This window comes from Melanotaenia boesemani, chromosome 3, assembly GCF_017639745.1.
Source record: "Melanotaenia boesemani isolate fMelBoe1 chromosome 3, fMelBoe1.pri, whole genome shotgun sequence".
NCBI lineage: Eukaryota > Metazoa > Chordata > Actinopteri > Atheriniformes > Melanotaeniidae > Melanotaenia > Melanotaenia boesemani.
Genome location: NC_055684.1, coordinates 20,104,953 through 20,123,956, shown reverse-complemented (window position 1 = coordinate 20,123,956; position 19,004 = coordinate 20,104,953). Strand labels below are relative to the sequence as shown.

Here is a 19,004-nt window from a genome sequence, read left to right as displayed (position 1 = left end):
TTAGGAATCAATGTAAAAAACCTGATTAATCACATTGATGTACACATTTTGTTGAAAAGACATGTTTTGTAGTAAAGATGATAATAGTTTTTTACAAGTTACCAATCTTATGACATCTTACAAACTGTCTGACTAAAACCAAGATACTTGTGGTGACTGATTTTTAGGGATTACATCCATTACATCGTGTTCTATAAGCAGTCTGGACCATTAAGTCTCATGCAAATATTGGATTTATTTTTCACAAACAGTCATCAGTTAAACATCATGTTTAATTTTATGCTTACAGCTCACAATTGGAATCCTTCAAGCTGCAGACCTGATGTCCATGGACTCTGGTGGAACCTCTGATCCTTATGTTAGAGTCCTGCTGTTGCCTGATAAGAAGAAAAAGTTTGACACGAAGGTGCACAAGAAAACTCTAAATCCTGTCTTCAATGAGACATTTGTTTTCAAGGTAAGTTTCTCTCTGTCATTGTTTGCAGGGGTTACAGAAAATGTGTGCATCCTGATCTCTTATGACACCTCAGCAAAGAAAAACAATCATACATCAGATAATGATCATATAGTGGAGAAAAGAGAGTAAGTTAGTGTTTTTGTATAAGAATGGGGCAAAAGGTCATCTTAAATCCCTGTATCGTGTTAGGTTTGTCTGCACTGACCAGCATGTTCGGATACATGCTGTTCTTTCCTATTTTCTCTAATGAAGCCCACAGAGACTCAAGAAGTTGCTCTGGGTCAGGCTTCAAGCTCCCACAGCTTACAAATTTGCAACAGTAAGAATGGGTGAAAAAAAAAAAATGAGAATAGCTGTTCTTTGTCGGTCACAGGCAGATATGCACAGAGCCATATTTACTGTCTCACAGTGAAGATTTCGTTTGGCTTTTTCTTACTTATGCTGTTTACAAAGTAGTTCTTACCTACATTTCAAGCCAGGCTGAGTATAATATGATTTTTATTTATTCTAGGATGTTTCTATTCCATTAAGACACATCATTTGTACAAGATATTCTTTTTTAAAGTAAATTTACATTTCTTTTTCATATCAACTTATTATTATTATTATTATTTTTTTTATATTTTTCCTACGTACTGTTTATACAGATAAGTAAAGTAAACTACAAGATCGTGTGAACATCTACTGCAATAAACAATATTTAACCATATGAGGTTGAATCCTACTGTTTTCATTTTTAGATACAATCAGCGTTTTTTTTTTTTTTTTTTTTTTTTTTTGTTTTTTCCAAGATTAATAATGTCACACTCATTTTTAAACAATTACTTTCACTCTAAATTCTTTGTGTACTTTGGACTCATGATGAGTTTCCATGGCATCGTCTCAAAAACAATGCAGCATTATGTGCTTCATCGAGACATGGCTGCATGAGCACATCCCGGACTCACACAACTGACATTGCTTCTAGCTTCACGGGTTCTCTTATTTTATGGGTCTTAGCAATATTACTATTACTTTTATATCCAGGGTTGGTTTTTAGATTGTTTTAGATTTGGTTTTACAGTGTTTTATCTCAGTGTTTCCCCACACCACTAGACCCCAGAATTTATGACAGCGTTTCCTTGGTCCTTTTAACTTGCTTTTACCCTCTGTGATGTGTGTGTGTTTGATGGGAAGGGGTGGGGGGTGGTATTGCTGCTATTGGGTTGGGGTTCTGGGGGATTTTACTCTCTGTAAAGCACCTTGAGTTGCTATTTCTATGTATGAAAGGTGCTATATAAATAAAGTTTGATTTGATTTGATTTGATATACATCCCACAGTGTAGCTGTATTGTAGAAAGTTTTGATTATTTTCTATAAACAACATTGTTTTTGTGATTTAGGTGCCCTACGAAGAGCTGGGTGGCAAGACCCTGTGCATGTCCGTGTATGACTATGACCGATTTTCCAAACATGATGTCATCGGAGAGGTGAAGCTGCCCATGAATACCATTGACCTCGGACGGCCAATCGAAGAGTGGCGGGACCTGGAGAGTGCTGATCAAGAGGAGGTGCTGTTTGAGATCAAATTGACTACAATCATGATTTCAAAGAACATTAATATTCACTATATTCTTGTTGTCAACAAATCCCTTGAACACCTTATAGAATCCGGACATTAACTTCCTATTAATTGTTAAAAAAAAACAAGTAACAATACAATAAGCTGGCCCATCACTTTTGCTTATTTATTCTTTTATTATATTATTTTGTTAATTATTACACTTTATATCTTGTTCATCTCAGATGAACCACAATGCACCAATGAAAGAATTCACTGCTGCATCAAATACGAATAAGCAGTTTGCAACAAAATGCTATTGGTGGTGAGAGCTATGTTCAATCTGAGGTTAGAAGACAAATCATTCAAATCTATACTTTTTTTAATTACCATGTTTAGAAATTGAACAAACTGGTATTTCATACAGAAATACTGCTGTAAAGCATTTGTTATATTTTCTGCAAACATTTAGGTAATTTCCCATTAACTATTAAGAAAAGAACCATTCCTATAGATACTAATAACTGTGACACTCAGAATTTTCAAATATAGAGACAAAACAGTCGTAATGCCAGCAAGTACTCTGCCAGTGATGCTGCAAGATCAAAACAAAAATAAGCATTACACAAATATAATGTCACATACTCAATAGAGCATTTTGCCCGAACCTTTCATAAAGCAAGCAGTTTACGGTTGTCTTATGAGCACGTCTGTTGCCGTTTCTCTTTTCTCTCTTTGTGCCGTCTGTTCAGCCTGAAAAACTTGGAGACATCTGCATCTCCCTCCGTTACGTCCCCACAGCGGGTAAACTCACCGTCTGCATCCTGGAGGCAAAGAACCTGAAAAAGATGGACGCCTGCGGCTTGTCTGGTAGAAAAACCTCCAAAGTTAACTTGTTGTAAACAGATACTAGATTATTGCATGTTTGTGTGGAATAGGAATAAACAATATAAAGAGATGTCCTAAAGTTTACTTGAAGATGCATATTTGTCCTTAACACATTCAAATTTGCTTGTGCTGTGAATTAATCTTACTTAATGGGATGTTTATAAACATGACTGGCTCTTCAGCTGTCAGTGTAGGGAAAAAGTAATTATTCTAATATGATCCAAAAAAAAAAACCTTAAAACAAAAACACCAAATTTATCTGAAGAAGTAAGTCTAGATAATACATTAGACATCCATATAAAGTCATGTTGCTTTTAGCTCATTTGATATGACACAAATAAAGATATAGGCATAGTTGCTTATAGAGAGAGAGAGATAGTCAATATTTGACTTGTGTGGTCTCTTTTGCTGATTATATTGATGTCTCTTTCAGATCCTTATGTAAAGATCCAGCTGTTACAGGGAGGTAAACGTTTGAAGAAAAAGAAGACAACTGTGAAGAAGAACACCCTCAATCCATACTATAATGAATCCTTCAGCTTTGAAATTCCTCTGGAGCAGATGCAGGTAATATAAAAGTCAAATTGAAAATTTTGAACTACACTAATATAATTTAATTTCTTAAATTTCATAAATCAATCCCCACCCACATTTTAATGATATGATGTCTTAAAATCAGGCCAGATGTTTATCACTTTTAGTATTTTATACCAACATTTGTTGATATCAATCCACATGTAGGTCCTCTAGTTTCCTCTGGCACAGGCAGCCCTGAATTAGGTGGAGCAGTAGCACCAACCAGGACTCTGTACCTCTATATGTTCCAGTTCTTTATTGTTGACTGTGGTTTAAATAAATACTGAAGATAATATGATTATTGAGCATTTTGCAGAAACTATATATTTATACCAGATCAGTAGCTAACTTCCAACCACTAAGTCTGTTAAATTAACAATTGCTGGCAAATGAGAAAACAATTATTTCTTTAACCTGGGAGGTAACTTGTGCATGTAAAGCAGTTTCATCATCTCAGCTAGCATTAGCATGGATAGGCTAATATCTGCTAAATGGAAAAAATGTAGAAGCCAGCTCAGCAGCTAATTCTGTTAGCTTTGGTAAGCTAGTAACAAAGTTAGCTTACCTTGAAATGACCAGCCTTGAAATGCTAATGCTAAACTGAAGGAGTATCTAATACATTGGGTCACTGATTTATTCTAACCCTCCTATGCTAATGCCAAGCTGAGATAACAGATGATCTGATGAGGAACTGCATTAGATACAGGATTTACAATCCTGGTCCAGTGAGTTGTTATCATCTCATTTGGAATCACTGGCCCCTCAGTTACCACTTCTGCAAGTACTTAACAGTCCTAATTTCTGTCATTTTACTCAAAATACATACAAATGACCTTGATAGGTTTTGCTAGCTTGTGGAGTTTGCAGATATTATTGCACTTTTACCTACAGGAATGGCATTATTTAGTACGTTTACATACATAATTAAGCCACACAATATTTTTAGTTCATAGACCTTGATAACTCTATTATCCTTCTGCTTTGTGATATTCTTAAAATTAAATAGTTTCTACATTAAATTAGTCAGTAATGTTTGTAGAGTTTCTTGAGTAACTTGTCAAAGATTGCTGGACAAAGATTTGCTACTAAAATGTAAATTCTAATGAACAGATTTGATTATTGACAAAAGGAAAAACATATATACTTGATTCAGGAGTGACTTTCCTATCAGTGGTAGAAAAATCACTATTTTTTTTCTTTCTTCCTTCCCAGAAAATCTTGGTGGCAGTCACAGTGTTTGATTATGACAAGATAGGTAAGAACGACGCCATTGGAAAGATCTTTGTTGGCAGTAAGGCTACTGGCTTAGGTCTCAAGCACTGGTCAGACATGCTGTCTAATCCACGCCGCCCTATTGCCCAGTGGCATGTATTGCAGCCAGAAGAGGAAATTGATGGTCAGCTTGCAAAGCTGAATGCAAAGAAGTAACACGCCATCAACCAGCTGTTGCTCTTATTCAGTAAATGAAGCCCCTATCCCTACTTTGCATGAATTCCATGACCTAACAGAAGACTACTTGTCATGAATCCTGCTCAGCAAAAATAATAGTAAAATAAAGACATCTTAGGATATCTTGTTATTCATGGTAGAGTCAAGGAAGCTCTTTTTTAAGCTTTGGATTTCAGACATAGCGTTTGATGAGAAGAAAGTTTTTAGTTTCTGGGTGAGTAGTTAATGAATGATTGACTTATAGTCTTTCTTTCATTTTGAAGAAACTTAGAAACTGTAATTTTTGTGTGCAGACACTAAATGGAAGTCTTGGTAAAAACAATGCTGGATCAAAAGCTTTAGTTGCTAGAGCATGCTTTACTTAACTTCCCACTGCTCTACACACACCACAGTATTGTATCTTGCTAATAAATGTGATATAATCTGCAATAGAAAGTCCTGTAGTTTTGAGCATTGAGTGGGTTTTCATCTACTACAGCAAGCAGATTTAACTAAGATCGAATCAGGTTAAAGTCACTGAATGCATCAATCAACTTTGAAATACATTTTCAATGCAAGTTTGCCTATAATTTCTGAGCATTTTAGCAGGAATGTCACAGTTCTATGATCTTTGTTGCCTGTTTTATCTTGCCATGATGGCATATTGACATTAAGATTCAACACATCTCTTCAGATAGATTTAATATGGGAGAGAAATACAAGGATGCCTTTCTGATATGACACTCTCTGAGAAGTAATAATAGGTTCATTGTTTATCTTTAAGAGGTTATATCTTCTTCCAAAGCTGTCAGGGATAATGTGAATGTGCCATCAAATTTCTGGCTTGAGCTGTGTTAACCACTTGGATGTAAAACTGTCTAGGTCCTTGAACAAAGGAGAGACATTGCTAGAATTGCTGTTTATGCTCAAAGAGATCATAAGGTATTTTGTTAGTTAGAATTCTGCTGTTGCTTTAAAGCAATAGTGCCATTTTTTAACTGAAAAAATTCACTGGAATACGTAAAGCAGGTAATTGCCTTTGATTAATGCTGTAGCTTATCCCACTTTCTTTTCTTTTTTTTACATGAAATTAAGTCTGAAATAAGATGTAGTGTCACTTTTTAAAAGAATGTGAACTTCAGTATAAAATCCAAGTTTGTAGAATTTAAACATGAAAATATAGCCTACACATCTTGGACCATCTGCTTTTAATAGAGCTACAGCATCAAGCATGTATCATGCCTCACAGTATTTCGTCTTCAGTCAAAACACAAGCTTTGTGATCCTGGAACCAAATGCTGCAACATGGTGTTCTGCTTTCATCACATAACGTGCAGAGGCTTGGAAACAAGAAAGGACACAATCAGTTATTTATTAAAAGCTGCTGATTAACACAGTATGTGTTTAAGTCATTACAATAAACTTAACATGACCATTTTAATACTGGTGAATTTTTAAATATGAAATATCTTACTGTTAGATATCAAATTGTTTGATGTGGTCTGACTTATTTTTGTTTTGCAAGTAATTTATTTCAACATGTCAAATTGCAAAAAAAAAAAAAAAAAGATTTCAGCACTGAGTTAAATTTAAATTGGTTTTGCAGTTAAGCTCATTCAAATGCCAAATTTCAACATGTTACCAATGAATAGTAAAAAAAGAAAAAAAAAAAAAAAAAAGATTTATTCCCAATCAAATGTATTTGCATCTCACTGGACACATCTTCAGATTCTGAAGAGTATATTGGATAGTTTGAAACAATAAATAAAGAAATAAACAAAATGATGATGATGGTTATAATAAGAGTAATGATAAAAAACAATAATACATTCTTTTTGTTTTCTTAAAAAAGGAGAAAATTAAAGTTACAGATTGATGTGATGCTAAACAAATATGTGTATTATTGCCCAAGTTACATTAATTTTAAAAAGTAGTTAAATTGTTCATTTTTTTTCTTCTGAAGCGAAAACACAATATCTGAATTACTTTTAAATAACTGTAACAAGATCCATGTATTAACCAGTAAGGTAGGATTCATCTGTGCATGATGTGTTAACCCTCAGTGGTAGGTGCATCTCACACCTGGAATCACTGGGCATTCAGTCACACATTCAGTCTGAGATTTAACTGAACTGCCATTAAAAAAAGGAAACAGCCAACCCACGATTCAGTAACTCCACACAAGACACAAATCCATTCTAACTGAATAAAAAAAAAAAAAAAACTGTTGAAACCTGAAACATGCACACAAGAATCCTGCTTAATAGTATTGATTGGCATCTTAGTCAAAATATTTTCTGTGAAAAAACCCATTTCGATTTTCTCACTGAATTCGAGTAAATGAAAAAAGTCATTTAAGGGAATGTAAACCACAAAAATCTCCCTATCTCTCTAAAGATCTCTAAATAATGTGATTTTCAGATTTTTCAGTAATAACAGCATTTTTAGAACAGAGCATTCATATCCATATGAAAAGTATTTTTGGCTTCCATATTGTTAGAGGGATTTAAATGAAGGTGAACTGCAGCACACTAGTTCATCCACACTACTTCATCTTTCTATTGTTAAAATAATGCTTTGCACAGAGTTGTTAATATGCTACAGCATGTAATTACAAAAAGATGTAAATAATAGCATGTTTTGAAGAGAAACTATCATTATATTGTGTATATGTGTGTTTATGTTCTGTGTCATTTTTGATAATAAAATATAGAGTTAAAAGAAATGTTTGCAGTGACTGCAAGGTGTATGTATTTTTTCTGACTGGGACTGAATGGGTGTAATATTTCTTGTTAGAGTTCACAATGTTTGATGAAAAGCTTGCTTTCTGTGCCTCACGTAAACCCACAAAGTTTGAAAATATTGCATGATTGTGAGTTTTTTTCTGTCATTAATTCTGTGTTGTCTGTACTAAATGCAATATTTATACAATATTCTCAGGCTGCAAGTCAGTTAATTATTGTTCATTTCTGATTGCACAGTATACATTTGTTACTAAGTAAGATTGTATATATTTCAATCCACTTTTGTCTCAGTGAGCCGTAAGTGTTTCCTTTATTTATTCCTGCCAGATGAGTGTCAAACCTAAGCCTGACTTGTAGGCCATTTTTTCTTTGTACTTCATTAAATTGTACTTCTTATTACAGTCCATCAAACCTGACCTCTTTATATTTATGTATTACATAACATTGACTTTCTTTTTGTTCATTACCCAGCATTTTTATATGAAATATTACTACAGCATATTGAAGCTGTCTTCTTGCAGCTGAGCCTAATAACCAGTTTTTGCCACAAATGCCACTTTCTGAATGATTACGCTGATTAATGGATTGGAATAGGATGACCTGGTGTTATGAAACTTGTGCTTTCTCTAATATAGTGACATTTTCAATCTGAGGATTTGTTTCCCCATCTTTTTTTAGACACTATTATTTACTTTTAGATAAATTTCTATTTGCAAACATTGCATGAGGATGAACAAGCTAAATCTTCATGACAGTCCATATTTGACAAAGTTTCATAGCTGCATCTCTGTTTTCAAGAGGCTGAGAGGGAGCCACAGTCTGACAGCTTAAGATATATTTGTGAAGAGGGAATTCATTAAAGTATTTTTTTTACAATGTGTATCAGTGCAGCTCATGTTGAAGTTATTTTATATATCCATCAGATTCTGTATGTTTGCATGCAGACCAATATATCTAACAGACCCCTGTTTGTTTATTGTACGTATGTTAATGTATTATTTTAGTTCGTCACTGTAGTGCAAACAACAAAATCCCCGTCTTCCTGGGTCTGAGCAAAGACCAGACCCAAACAGCGCAGAATCGACATTCACAATGCAATACTGCCAACCTGCTGCTTCTTAAATGATTCCTCTGCAGCTCTGATTCTCTTATGCCAACATAGCCATAATGCAGGACATCCAAAGACCTGATTATTATGCTAATCATTTATGTTTTACACTTACCAAGTAACATAGACAAGGCAAATGCTTGTTACTCCTGAATCTTGTTTTGTTTTGTTGTGGAAGTGTGTCAATAGTTGTGCCTTTTTGTGAAATGCATGATTTAGTTTCCTTACAAAGTTCATGTTTTCCAGCAAAAAATACAAAAAACAAAAAACAAACAAAAGAAAGAAAGAAAGAAAGAAAGAAACAAACAAAAAGGCTGACAAAAAGACCAAAAAAGTTGTACACATGTAGAAATGAGGTACTAAAGGGAGCCAGAACATATGTGTGTTGTCAAACTGTAATCATAGCAAATAAAGGCATTTTAAGTAGCTTTGTCCTGTGTGGTGTGTATATGTATGTACAGTGGGGCTTTTCTACTTGTGGTCAGTAGGGGGCAGTGCTGAACAACTTCTCTTTCCTGTTTCAATCAAAGTGGAAAAACAGATCATGGACAACATGTTGAATTCAGATGCAAAACATGTGATAAACTAAACTGGAGTTTGTGTTCAACTGAGTTTAGATGGATAAACGCATGCCATATTATGCATCTCTAGAATAACGAATCAAGACACAGATAAAACCCATTTTATGTCCTTAATATACAATTTCATTCTGAGCAACTTAAAGCAGATCATATAATTTAGTTTCAATACAGCCATTATATTGACCTGAAGATGATAATGGTTGGGCTATTTTTACCCACCTTGAATGAATTCATACTTTACATACAGATCTGGCTTGGTTTGGCAAAAAAGACAACATTCTTGTTTTCACTCAGTCTTTTATATATTCAACCCTATTTGTTAGCCTGTGTAAGAGGCAAAGATCATCAGCTGTGACCTTATCCATCGAGGTAAACCTCTTAAATCAAAGATTTGCTGAAAGCTTTCATCCATTATCTGTGATCACCTGGAATCTAGGCCCAGTTTTCAGGATTTGCACATGGAGCAATACACTACGTATCACAGTTTCCATGGAAACAACTTTCCAATGTTTTGTATGTTTTCAGGAATCAATACTGTTTGAGTGTTTTGTGTGAATTCATTTCACATGTATATCCATCAGAGTTAAAAGCAGCATTTTGGTTTAATAAACAAAGAAAAATATTTTAACTTGTTTACTAGGACTTAAGTAGTATTGACATGTTACATATAACCTGTTTTTACTTGTGATGGAGTATTTTACAGAATCCTACAAGGCCCTTTGATGAACAAAAAACTGACCCACCGTATAGCTATCTCTCACCTAATAGCAGTTGAGAAAGGCTCCAGAGCCTCCTGCGACCTTGAATTGTATTAAACAGGTAAGAAAAATGAATATATGAAAATGGTGGATCAATACTACAATGTATATGAATGGTTCTTTTGCTGCCTGCAGTGTACGCTTATGGAAACAAAGTAAAGAAAAACACATGGAAATACATTTGCATGTATTTATTTGGTTAATGTACAAAATAATAATAAAAAAAAACAACAATATTGTGCATATTTGTGAGTAAGATTACGCTGCTACTGTGAATACAGCAAAGTTGATATTCTAAAATTAACATTAACAATACTCAAGAACTGACACTGTCTTTTTAACATTTATATTTATACACACTAATAACTTCTGGAATGGTCTCAACTTTCCAGAATTTCTAGAGAACTAGATTTTAAGGATTGATTTATGTTTTTAATTCATGAAAAATATAAATATGGCTCCTAGCATCCTTTACTCTTCCTCTCACCTCCTGTTTCCTGTCTTATTTAGAGAGTTTACTGATGACACGGATCAGAGCTCCATTCTCATCTTTCAGTCTCTGGTTCTCCGTCTTCAGCTCTGCTTTAACCTGTGGAGAAAGCACAGAAATACTTAAATTTGTACAGATTTAACAATAACCTTGATCCATTTTTAATTTTTCAAATTATGAATAGAGCTAAATAGCTGCTAAAACACTGAACAGACTTTCTCTATTTTGGTAAAAGAAAAAAACAAACCTTAAATAACCTCTTAATGATGTCTTTAAAAGTGTAAACTAACCTGCAGTGTTTTCCACTATAACCTACAACTAAGTTTGAAATGTTTGAGTCTTTTTAAATGCTCTTCATAACCCAAACCATGATCTTTATAGGTCAAAGTTCTTTAAGAGCTTTTGGCGTTTAAACCTAAAAAAAAACAGGCAAACCAGGCAGTGTAGTTAAGTCCTCACAAAGTGTATTTTAGACAGAGGGCTACTGTATACACTGTGAACAATAATTCTAAGGCCTGGATATTGTAATGTAGAGTGAAGGAAACAGTTTCTAGATACTGGAGAGAAGTTTCTCAATCTGACATTTATTCCTGCTTGTGTGTCCATGTTGGTAACTGACCTTAGGTTAAAAAAAAGGCAGTCTATTCTGCATTAATCTGGATGAATAATTATAACAATAATAATGAAAAAGTACACACACTTGATTATACATCATCACACATCCCAGTGTTTTTCTGCTGTGAAGTTGATTTTCAGATTCTTGTGTTTCTTAAGACTGTTTATTCACAGAAAACAAAAGGTTATTGTTTCCATTCTCATGGGCAAAACAAAGCAGACAGTTGTGAGTGTTACACTGAATAGTGATGACTCACTGGCTACAGTGTCAAAGTGCTCACATATTCCACATTCAACAGCGCAGGATGGTGGCAAACGGTGTCAGCTACAACCACCATAGACAAAACAGCTTAGACCGGGTCACATAAACACTTTACACAGTTTGGATTTACTGCTTTGTCCAATGTGTCCATGTAGTGTCAGAGATTCTCCTGTACTATACTAAAAAATAGACCCTAAAATCATGGAAGAGAACAACAAGGCAACACATCTGAGGAATTTATTATTCATTACCTTTAACTGTTCTTCCATATCTGATATCCTCTTTTTAAGGCTCCAACTTTCCTATGAAGATCATTCAATAAATATAAAATCCGATAACTTTTCAAAACAAATAAAATTTACTTTTTTAAAGTCTTACCTTTTTTTCTGCTTCAAGCATGTTAGAGGCACAGTCGTTTGGTCGCTCCTTCTGCAGCATTCAGATAAAGAATAAAAAGTAAACGGCATGGTTTATTGGATATGGGAGATGCTTTTCATGTCAAATGTTTAGGATTAAAGGCTCCTTGTACCTGTGCTTTCTGCAGCTGGTCCTGAATCAGGGTGAGCTCCTGTTTATTCGTTTCCAGTCGAGACTTGAGCCTTTGATTGGTGACCAGTGCCTTTTCATACATCTACAAGATATGCTGTTGTTAGGACATCTAAAGCATAATTTTCACAGTCTACACGATAGATAGATAGATAGATAGATAGATAGATAGATAGATAGATAGATAGATAGATAGATAGATAGATAGATAGATAGATAGATAGATAGATAGATAGATAGAGGGCAACTACCATTAACACGGGCATTTTTTTTTTGCCTCAGCATCTTTCTTTTTGTAAACAGTAAATCAGCAACAATCAAGAGTGATAGTGTGGATCATAATCCACGGTGCTTCACCTGCCTTTTTATAGTCATTGTTCAAGGTCTCTTCTTCTGCTTTCTTCTTTGCAGACAGTCTGTTTTCCCTGCGTAGGAAATAGGACTCAGCGTGGTTTGTTGATGTGTCGTTGGAGAGATCAGATGACCCAGATGAGCCCAGTCTGAAGATGTAAGAGAGCTTTTCTGTCAGTCATTGTCTTTGTATTATATCAATCATTAACTGATATCAATCATTAACTGATAGATTCTTATTTGTCGTTTTTGGCATATAAGAAATATGCAAAAACCTTTCCTGCTGTGTAGAGTAGATTAGAAGAAGCTTACCTTGGCAGCCTCTCATGCTGAAACAGAGGAAAACTATTTTAGAACTTGCCATCTGTTTAAAAGTGAAAGAAAAAAACAAAAGCAGGCCTGTATCAGACTGTTTTAATGTTTCAGCTGCACTTAACCCCAATTTTAACCCTAACCATAAAAAATATGTAACCCTCTCCTGTTCATAATACTGCAAACATGCAGTTTGTAGTAATATTCATTATATTTTACAGTATTTTTTTAGTATTTTGTACATAACAGAAGATATTTCATTGCATCTACAATATCAGATGGAATAAAAACATAACAGATATATGTATTCATTAAGTCCATTTCCATTTTTCATGGAAGGCTTTTTCTAAATTTTCCATTCAAAGTTTTATTGCAGTGTAACATACCAAAGAGAGTTAAAGGAGGGGAGAGGAAATGATCCCTTAAATAAACTGACATGGACAGATAACTAAACACATCCATAAAAGGTAATAACTCTGGCAGTGACCCTCACAATATGTTCACCATTGCCTGCTAAAGCTGGAAGAGTCATGTGGTTTATGTCCTCAGAGAGTTTCAAGCCAAAGTACAGAACATAACAACAGCTTCACAATAACATATCAGTTAACTCTGAAAAGATGAGAAAAAAGAAAACCACTTAGCATTAACATTAAATATGACATGAACCCTCTTTTATTTGCAGAGACAGAAAAATGACAAATCAATGGAGCATCATGAGATTTAGAGGCACATTTAGGCTGAATTCACATGTTAAAATGCTCCTGCTGCTCACTCACTTTGAACTCTTTCAAGTGACAATGGAGCCACAGCTTTCAACTGATTGTTGTTACAGTTCCAAGCATCACGGCCTCCTACCGATAAGCATTAAACCACCTTGTGTGCCTTACAAAATACTACCAAGTGATTGCCTCCTGCTTCCATCACTCTGGCTGTGGAAAATGCAAAAGAACTGCTACAAAGACCGTTTTTTTTTTTTTTTTTGTCCATTTTAGCTAGAAAAAAGTGACTAAAGCACAATAAATCCTACTTTCATTTTACTCCAAATTAGTAAACACAGTTGGGAATTTTACAATGCATTGCTACCAATAGATCACCCTAAATGCAACAGGCTAGCATAAACCTTTGAACCTCTACTGAAGGAGAGATTATTCTGAAGAATAATCCCTATAGGGTTTTTTTTTATTAGGGTGGTAGAGAATATGTTTTCTAACACAATGGCTCCAAGAGGTGTTTAACTGAGTCAAGATCTATTGACTTTGCAACTGTATATTATCTCAATACTCAATAAGCCAGTGGCACTTGGACATCTGTGCTGAAGAATGTGCTGTAAGTTTTTTCCAGTCACCAATTCAAGTTTCTCCTGTAATTTGTCTTCCGTATGTGTCATCTATGTAGAACTATAATTACATCAAAATAAATTTAAACTCAGCAAAGATGAGGTTGAACTCATCAGAAGTACATTAAATTGCTAACAGCATAGCTAAACATACAGATTTAAAATCTATGGTGCCAGGCAGTGAATAAATTTCTATTTAAAATGGGTATTATTATTAGCACTGTACTGGATCTGTACACTGTGTCAGCAAGCCCCAATAGTTTTTTACTGCTTTTTCACATAAAACCATTCAAATCTAGGCAAAAAAAAAAAAAAAAAAGAAAAGATTAATTAAACAGGCCATCAGGGAATTCCTGTAAAGATGAGATGGGACTTTTTGTTAAACTGTGTAAACACAACAATGTCCCTCTGTTCAGACGTTTACAGGATGTCTGGATCCTCACCAGACACTGATGTCATCTCTTTAAAAGCACTCTGAACAGTTGGATATGCTTGGTGAATGGTTATGAATTACACACTTAAGTGCTGGAAAAAGCTCTTGTTTGGATTAAGCGACATCACATTTATACACACAGGCTAATGGAAAACTAGCATTTGTGACTTTGTCCCATTTGTCCTCACCCCTCTGCCTTGTGTCTCTATCTTTATACAGTCCTCCAGCTTTTCTAAGACTCACGAGGAACTTTTTTTGCCTGCTGACCAGCAGTTCCCAAGTGGAAAATGTTAGTTTCCCGCAGGACTAACAAAAAAATAAACATCCACGAATACTGTAAGTTCCCACAAGCAAGTCTTCCAAGCTTTTTATCCCACCTTCTGTTTATTATCATCCTGTCTTTTAATCCCTCTGTTTTTCTGTCCCTCTGTCTCAAACACTGGTGTTTTCTAAGTCACTCTATCTCTTTTCCCTAATTGGATTCTTGGTTTATGTAAACAGATAAGACCACAGCTGTTTGTTATGCTTCCTTCGTCTTTTTCAAGTTTTCTCTCTCCTTGTTAATGAATGTGAACTTGTAGTTTTATGAGCTTTTTATCAGAAATCTCAGCTCTTTGAGCTTCCAGAAGTTTGCAAAATGCCACAAAACAAAACAAAAACAAAACAAAACAAACTTCACATTCGTAGATTCAGGCTTAAATTTTAGTTATATACAATGCCTACATTGAACTAAGTATAATATCAAACTCTGTGATTTAACTTTATCTGCTGCAGAAAAGTCATATTCAGATGCATGTCTACCTCTTAACTGATAAATATTGGACTGGGAATTGGGAAAAATCTTTACATAATTAACAATCAAAGTTCCAAATAACTTAAGTGAGTGATAACACTTAATCCTATGAACTCCTTTGGTTTTATCTGTGGGTTGAAATTTAGTTTTTTTTGTTTTTTTTTTTTTACAAAGCCTTAAATTTACTGTTCGCATTGTTTGGTATTTCCTGTAGCTAAACAGGCAGCTGACAGATGAAAGACAAGCAGGCCTTACCCTCAGGCTCTTGGTGTTGGCAGCAGATGAAGCTGAACAAGAGTCAGAGAGAGGCTTTCTAACAAGTGGCTGATCTTTGCTGTGAGAAAGTAGAGATGACATTGCTCCTCAGCTGCTGAAACTACGGCATGCAGCTGTACTGTGATCCAGGGTAGCTCTAAAACTTTTTATATTGGTTCTTGTTAAAGCAAAAATCGACACAAAGATGACAAAGAGGGATTTAGTTATAATCCACCAGGAATAAATTCAGGTGCGGTTATCTCCTTAAAGTAAAAAAGAAAAAAAAGTAAGCATGTTCCTCTTGTGATGGTAAGACATTGCATCCCAGATGAGAGTGAAAGAACAGCACAAGTGTGAGAGATGTGGAGGAAATGGTGGGAGTAGGCGGGCTGCAAAGAGTGTGTGTTTGTGTGTACACAAACATTTGACAACAATGTTGTTTACAAGACCTCTAAAGCAACTAAGATTATTTATTATCCATGAATTCATTAAAAACAATTAACCATTTAAAGCCCAACCCATTAAAAAATGGTAAAAAAAAAGTCACATTTTTTTAAATATGACGTCTTCATTTGGCCTTTTGACAAAATGTAACAAAAAAATTCACAATTTTTCGAGGGACATCTACCATGCATTACCAAGTGATACTTAAACAATATTATAGTGTGGTTTTCTGTTTCTAGGTATCTATTAAGGGCAGAAGACAAGTATCAGATTGTGTTGAACGGGATTTTGAGCAAAGTTTTCCCCATAAAGTGAAGCAAAATGCCTCAGAAACTGTATGTATAAAATATGTCACGTGAGCCTGGTATGGGTTAAAAAGTTAGACATTAATAACATCATTTATGTTGTTTTTGGGTAGTTGGGAATGAAAAGGTTAACAAAAACAAAGAAATTACATCAAAGGGGAGTATACTTAACTGAAAGAGGCTTTTGTCAAACTCAATTATAACAAATGACAGAAAATACATCCAACAGTAATATAATGAGAAGGGAAACAACATGAGTTTATTTAATTTCAAGAAAAACATAAAAAGACATAATTTGTTTAGTATACACACACACACACGCACACACACCCACACACACACACACACACACACACACACACAAACAGTTCTTAAGGTCAGATTTGCCTTGTTTAGTTCACTAATCCTGGAGGTTGCATTTGTTAATAATAAAAATGAACTAAAACACCTCCTTCAGTATGTTCCATGACACTGTTGGATACATACAAGACATTTCCATTTCTTTTGCAAATCATTTGCATGAAACAGAATCTTGTTAAAAAGTCTATAAAATAATAAAATAAGTAGATTTTGCTTCACTAAAACCACAGTACCCAAGCACCACCTGCTGGTAGCATGATAACACTTTTTTAAAATCTTTTACAAAAGACACATGAGGGTTTTGCAATCCTATACAGCACTCACATACAGCATACAATCAGCAAATAATAATAATAATAATAATAATAATAAACCAAAAAAAAACAATGAACTTCAATAATTTCAGGGATTTGTTTTCATCAACACACACCTGTCTGTAATCTAATAGTCTGACATGTACTGTGCACTTATAATAGAATAAGGTCCTTTTAAATCCAATATAAATGATTTCCTTCCATTCCGCTGTCCAAAATTACATTAAAATGACTAGTAATCATAGTTTAGTAATTGAGCTTACTAAAGATAATAATACTCATGCCAAATTTAGATTTACAGAAAAATGTTATTTGATTTGATTTGGGGGGAAAAAAAAGCTAACAGATACAAAATGGATCCAATGTCACTTTTTAAAAATTGATTAATTATTTAATTAATTAATAACATAATGAAATGACAAAAGTAAACAACAGATGTTTAGATTAATAACATCTGTGATGGACTGGTGACCTGTCCAGGGTGTAGCCTGCCTCTCACCTGCTAAAAATGTTGAGATAGGCTCCAGCTTACAAGCAACCTGTAATGGACTAAGCGGTACAGATAATGAATGAATGATTAATAACATATAATTCAGTGAAATATATGTCATACTTGAAAGTGAAATGTTTGCAGCCAAGCCATGACGCTACGGTGAAGGATGTGTGATATCAAAAACTATTCATCTAGAGTCGACTGGACAGACTTGAGCTTCTCTTCTAAAGAATAGTCTCCTTAACCTTTGTAAGCTTCCTGGAAAACACAAAGGGCAGGAGAATAAACTCTTGGAAAGTCAGCAACAGTACACATGTAAATACAGTGTGTGAATCTAACTTAACTCACTTTAGTGCAAGCATTTCTTGGTGGTGTGTGTGAAGTGCAACATTATGAAGGTACATCAAGTCTTTTGGCTCATTCAGCTCAGAGCCTTGTATCACTAATTGTGCATTCGGTGCTTGTACTGATGCAATTACCGAGCAAACTCATGAGTGAACTGGCCAAAGCTTGGATTTTCCCAGACATACTTTCAGACAGTGTTGAGTAGGAGCTTAAACAAGCCGCTATGTTAGCCTTTGAATTCTTCACTCTGGTTCTCAAACATGGAGCCGAGAGTTGTGGCAGAGATGGTGACCTGCTTCATTTTATCCCACTGTCTATCCCAGCTTGGAGTGTCCAAAGTTCTGAAAGGACATCTGAGTTTCTCAGCTTTTCTGACCTTGGCCCTTTCCTGAGCTTGTTTCTGAACCTCCTCCAGAGAGTAGTTTAGAACAAGCCAAATATTTCAAATCAGAAAGTAAGAGTATTGCTGGGGATTTTGGCACATTTTTAGGGAGCACTACTCACAGCTGAGTTGAGAGCTGAGTTGCTCATTCCACAGAAGCATGATCCTTTTAAGTTATACCTCAGTGTAAAGGCAACTAAACAAGGTTTCCAATAATGTATAATATAACACCAAGTGATATTATTACAGAGGAGAAACAACTGACCAAGCACACATTTCTTTTTGTGCTGTTTATAATGGGTAGTACACTGTTTAACAATAACTGCTGGACCGAAATGTGATAACAATTTGTTTTGATTTGGGATCAATGTCAGTGTCGGTCTTATTATTAATGGAAAAGACTTTACACAATTAAATGTATAAACATTCTGACTTAGTTGTGCATATTTGTTTGCTATTGAAGGCATTTTTTCAGTATTTCTTTATTTCTTCTTTTCCTTTCTTTCTTTCTTTCTTTCTTTCTTTCTTTCTTTCTTTCTTTCTTTCTTTATGTGATGATGGCAAAACTTTGGGAGACATGTTCTTGTTGCTTGCCTGCTCGTTGGTAATCTCCATCACCTGCTGGAAGTTTACGATTCTCTGTTTGGTTGTTGTGAAAAACTCCAACAGCTCGAGACTCTGCTGCATATGTAAACCAAACCAGCCCATCAAAAAGCCTCCGACTGTTAAAATGAGGATAAAAAAAACCAAAATATAGGTAGAAGTATAGGAGCTAATCCCTCTCCCATGCTGGTCTCTCCATGAAAACCCCAGCATCTTCCTGCGGCTTCGACTTGCGCCGGGACATGGCTGCAGCAGAGGGAGTTAGAGGAAACTAGAAGAGCGATG

At 34.9% G+C, this 19,004-nt stretch overlaps 2 protein-coding genes across 8 annotated transcripts in view; one reads left to right on the top strand and one right to left on the bottom strand.

The window, feature by feature from the left end:
• LOC121637018 (synaptotagmin-2-like) overlaps positions 1-6,393 on the top strand; it is a 30,953-nt gene extending 24,560 nt beyond the window's left edge. For all 5 annotated transcript variants that reach the window (XM_041980900.1, XM_041980901.1, XM_041980899.1 and 2 more), the window contains 5 exons: positions 290-457; positions 1,840-2,007; positions 2,750-2,867; positions 3,319-3,452; positions 4,674-6,393. In XM_041980900.1, the coding sequence (XP_041836834.1) occupies positions 290-457; positions 1,840-2,007; positions 2,750-2,867; positions 3,319-3,452; positions 4,674-4,889 (804 nt within the window). In that variant the 3' untranslated portion in view covers positions 4,890-6,393. The remainder of the gene's footprint in view (positions 1-289; positions 458-1,839; positions 2,008-2,749; positions 2,868-3,318; positions 3,453-4,673) is intronic.
• LOC121637019 (protein phosphatase 1 regulatory subunit 12B-like) lies at positions 2,779-15,827 on the bottom strand. 3 transcript variants are annotated; one of them, XM_041980903.1, is made up of 8 exons: positions 15,474-15,827; positions 12,657-12,673; positions 12,355-12,493; positions 11,977-12,078; positions 11,826-11,876; positions 11,699-11,749; positions 10,568-10,669; positions 2,779-2,864 (listed from the first exon to the last, which is right to left on the bottom strand). In XM_041980903.1, the coding sequence occupies exons 1-7, from the start codon at positions 15,573-15,575 to the stop codon at positions 10,583-10,585; spliced, it is 549 nt and encodes a 182-aa protein (XP_041836837.1). In that variant the 5' UTR covers positions 15,576-15,827; the 3' UTR covers positions 2,779-2,864; positions 10,568-10,582. The 3 variants fall into 3 exon arrangements, with proteins under 3 accessions (XP_041836837.1, XP_041836836.1, XP_041836838.1); XM_041980902.1 differs by lacking the exon at positions 2,779-2,864 and having other exon boundaries at positions 10,257-10,669; XM_041980904.1 differs by lacking the exons at positions 2,779-2,864; positions 11,699-11,749 and having other exon boundaries at positions 10,257-10,669.
• Between the last annotated feature and the right edge of the window lie 3,177 nt (positions 15,828-19,004).